Raw genomic sequence first — 3770 nt, 5'->3', positions numbered from 1 at the left:
TGACTTCCCAGGCATCTCACTTGTGGAGGGAGGGGTGACTGCTACAGTCCTCCAGAGAAGACAAGCGGGGAATTGTCTTCTCTGGGGGAAGGGATGTACACAGGGTGGAGGAACTGGATCTCTGGGGCCAAGAGGGGAGCCCACCCACCTCATGGCTCAGCCCTCGGCCAATACCCCCGGAGCACAGAGTCAGGAATGAGGCCACTGGAATCGTGGTGAGGCTGATTAGGAGGAAGAGGGTCTGCCTGAGGTACCAGCATCTGCCTATTTCAAGATGACCCTCAGGGGACATGAGGGTGACACAGGAATAGGATGAGAGAAAGTTGATTTGCATGACACACCTTCTCCTAATGGTTCTAGGAGACATGAAAAGGCCCCAAGGACACCACCCTCCAGCCCAAGAGCCTGAGGAGGCATCTTCCTGTGAGCATCCCCACCATGGCCTGGACAGTGCTTCTGTTTGGGCTCCTGGCTTATAGCTCAGGTTGGAGGAAGGGGCTCTGTCTTTTATGGGTGGAGGGCAAATAAAAGCCAGATCTGAGGTTCACCTTTTTCTCCTATCACCATTCCTGTCTCTCTGCTGTTGGTTTTAGGTGTGGATTCTCAGACTGTAGTGAACCAGGAGCCTTCACTGTCCGTGTCTCCAGGAGGGACAGTCACACTCACCTGTGGCCTCAGTTCTGGGTCAGTCACTACTGGTAACTACCCTAACTGGTTCCAGCAAAACCCAGGCAAGGCTCCCCACATGCTCATCTATGACACAAACAACCGCCTCTCAGGGGTCCCTGAGCGCTTCTCCGGGTCCATCTCTGGGAACAAAGCCACGCTCACCATCACAGGGGCCCAGCCTGAGGACGAGGCCGACTATTACTGTTCTATAGATTATGGCAGTGGGAGCAACTTCAGTTGCTCACTGTGGCTCAGATGACGAGGAAGTGAGACAGAAACCCCTGGGCCCAGCGGTTATGACTCTGAGCCCCATTGAAGCTTCTGTGGAGGCCTCTGTAAGGTGGGCTCCTCTGCATCAGAATGTCCGTGGAAGGGGAAGGAGCAACACAGTCATGAGTGGGAGCACAGGGCATCCCGGGTCACTCACGCTGGAGGGGTGACAAATCACTGATTGTCTCCACAGTGTTGGAGTAAATCTTAACAAAATTAATATTTTTAAGAAAAAAATCATAGTTTTCCCCCACTGTTGTGTCTTGTTTTATATTCACACAAAACCCTTCATTCCTGACATTTCTGGCCATGAAATGTGTGGGGGATTTTTCTTTGCAACAACAATTCTCTGTGACATCAGCTGGATGTCCCACCACTCAACTCAGCTCTCACAAGACTGCCTGGAGACACTGTCAGTTCCACAGTGAGGGCTTTCTGCCACAGGACTACCCGCACTTCAGGTGACGATCACAAGCATGATGTCCCCAGCTTTTGCTCCTGGCCTTTGGTATAACTCCAAGGCTCCCGGGTCCCTCCTGTGGTTTCAATTAGTTTGCTGCCTCCACCTAAGCTCTTCTCCCTCCTCAAGGAAATGGGTGGCATGTCTGAAAATTCCAGGCTTCAAATTGTGCCTCTGTCTATGAGTGAGCAGGCCTCTCCCAGGAGCCCACCCAGAGTCACCTCATTAGAACAAAAGGAACACACCTGTCACCCAGGAAATTTCAAGGTCAGAGGGCTGAGACCAATGTCTCCAATGGAGCCTGATGGGTGGACACCACAGGACATTGGGATGTTTGCATTTGCATGTGGGGCCAAATGAGGATGATCACCCATCTGGATTCAGAGTTTGGGAATCTTGAACCAGCTGAGCTATACTTGCTTGTCTCAACAACACTGTGTTGGCAGCAACTGACATGAATCATGTAGTGATGAGCTTGTGTCCAGTATCACAGAGTTCCGCCCCCTTAGTAATGCTGGGAGACACTGGGTAGAGAGTAGATTTGAGCTCTTTGTCGCTCTGAATGATTAGAAACACCTGTAAGGTTTTAAATTTATTAAGATGGTGACAAAACATTGTCTTGCCAGCCTCAGTTCTCCCAGCTGGAGCAGTGAATGGTTCAGGGGATCCCAGGGGGATGTGGGGGTGAAGGAGGTGTAGCAGATCTTGACCAAAACCCCAACACCACCCTCAGAGTGGCTTTTCACTGGTTGCCACTCTGAGTGACATACACATTGAAAGGTTAGTCAGTGTTTTAAAAAACATGACCCCTTCACAGGCACCAACAGGCAAAGCCCAAGGAAGGAGTCTTAGAAGAAGGACGGGGTGGTGTTCAGGGAGTCACACCCCCTGTCAGGTGGATCCACAGCCCGTCACAGGGGCCACTCTGAGCCTCTATGAGCCAGGGTCTGGGTGCACATTTAGGATCCACCTCCTTTTGTTTTGAGCTTTAACCTCTCCCTCAGGTCAAGAGAGGTATTCTGTTGAAATAACTTGGCATTGTTGTGAAATCTAAGATTCAGAAACTCCAAGTTTTGCAGGTATCCCACAGGTGCATCCTGGAGAAGACAGAACAGCCTCTTCTCTTTCCTGTGTGAACAACTATTCCGGGGCCCCTAACCAGTGAGATCCAGAGGGATGAGTAAAACAGTCCAAATCATGGATCTGGTACTTCATTCCTCAGGGGGACCATAAGATCTGGAGAGATGGTAACGAGGATCCTGCAGGGGGCGCAGTTAGGCTGTCCTAAGGAGAGGAGGGGTCTGAATTCTTCAATCTGGGAAACACGGGGATGTTCCAGGGATGTGATAGAAATAAATTTTTACCTGAAGGACTTTTAAATCTCTTCTTAATTACAACCAAAACCAAAAATATACCAATTGTGTACTTACAGTTCTGTATCTGCTTCTTCCTGGCCCCAGAAGATTTGCTATGAGGAAAACTTAAGTGAAATGCCAGCACATATGTGTGATGGTGCTTGTGTAGGTTTGGGGTGGAAGGTGGGTGGGGCACTGGGCCAGAAACACTCAGTCAGTAGGACTGGTGTCCAATCTGGGGTTTTCAGAATGAGTAGGAGTGAGAAAGAGGTACCTGTGAGGGACACAATGTTGTAATAACAGGTGAGAACACAAAGAGGGAGGTATCAGTCATACAAATGAAAGGGGAAAGTTGCTTTGGGCTCCTTAGGAAGCGGCAGGAGAGCTGGAGTGGCAGACGGGCCTGACTGCTGTGATGACTTCTGCTGAGAAGGAAAAGCATAGTCACGGAAGGATCGTCAGTGGGAGTGACATGCACACATGGGTGTCTGCTCACTCCATTTCCAGCTGATGGGAGAACACAGTGAGCAGGGCAGGGAGGCAGGTGAGGGCCTATCTGTGCCATCCTGGAGGAGAGGACAGTGGCCAGATCTAGGTGAGTACAGTGAAGATGAAGACAGTAGAGAAGGTTCCAGATGGTTTCCTTGGGGAAAATGCAGGCCTAGGGTCTTGCCGGGCTGTTCAGTGTGAGTTGTGGATGGGTCTAGGATGGCTCCATGTTCCTGACTGGGACGTGGTTGGATGAGCATGGTCATATGCAAGACATGCAAGACGGACAAACATGTGTGAATCATGGGTTAAGGACAGTGAATGTGCATGTTTTGTCTTGTTTTTTATACACTGACTTACTTTTGGGGGAATCAACATAAATTACAGAGCCACAAGTAAACCTCATCATGCTCCAGACAACCAGTGCTACAATAAGCCAACAAGAAACCGTCATGGTCACGGGCACCCTTTGGTTTCTGTGTGGTCCTTGTGAGATCCCATGAGGTGGTGTTTTCTGCGACTTACTC

At 50.1% G+C, this 3770-nt stretch overlaps 1 gene segment (V, D, J or C); it reads left to right on the top strand.

The window, feature by feature from the left end:
• Positions 1 to 383: 383 nt before the first annotated feature.
• Positions 384 to 928, top strand: LOC118981137 (immunoglobulin lambda variable 8-61-like). The segment is given in 2 exon segments: positions 384 to 484; positions 594 to 928. Coding segments are annotated over 2 exon segments (381 nt in total).
• Positions 929 to 3770: the final 2842 nt, after the last annotated feature.

The sequence above is a fragment of the Sturnira hondurensis genome, unplaced genomic scaffold, assembly GCF_014824575.4.
Source record: "Sturnira hondurensis isolate 20B ecotype Veracruz unplaced genomic scaffold, ASM1482457v3 Scaffold0023742, whole genome shotgun sequence".
NCBI lineage: Eukaryota > Metazoa > Chordata > Mammalia > Chiroptera > Phyllostomidae > Sturnira > Sturnira hondurensis.
This window is presented reverse-complemented; position numbering and strand designations above follow the sequence as displayed.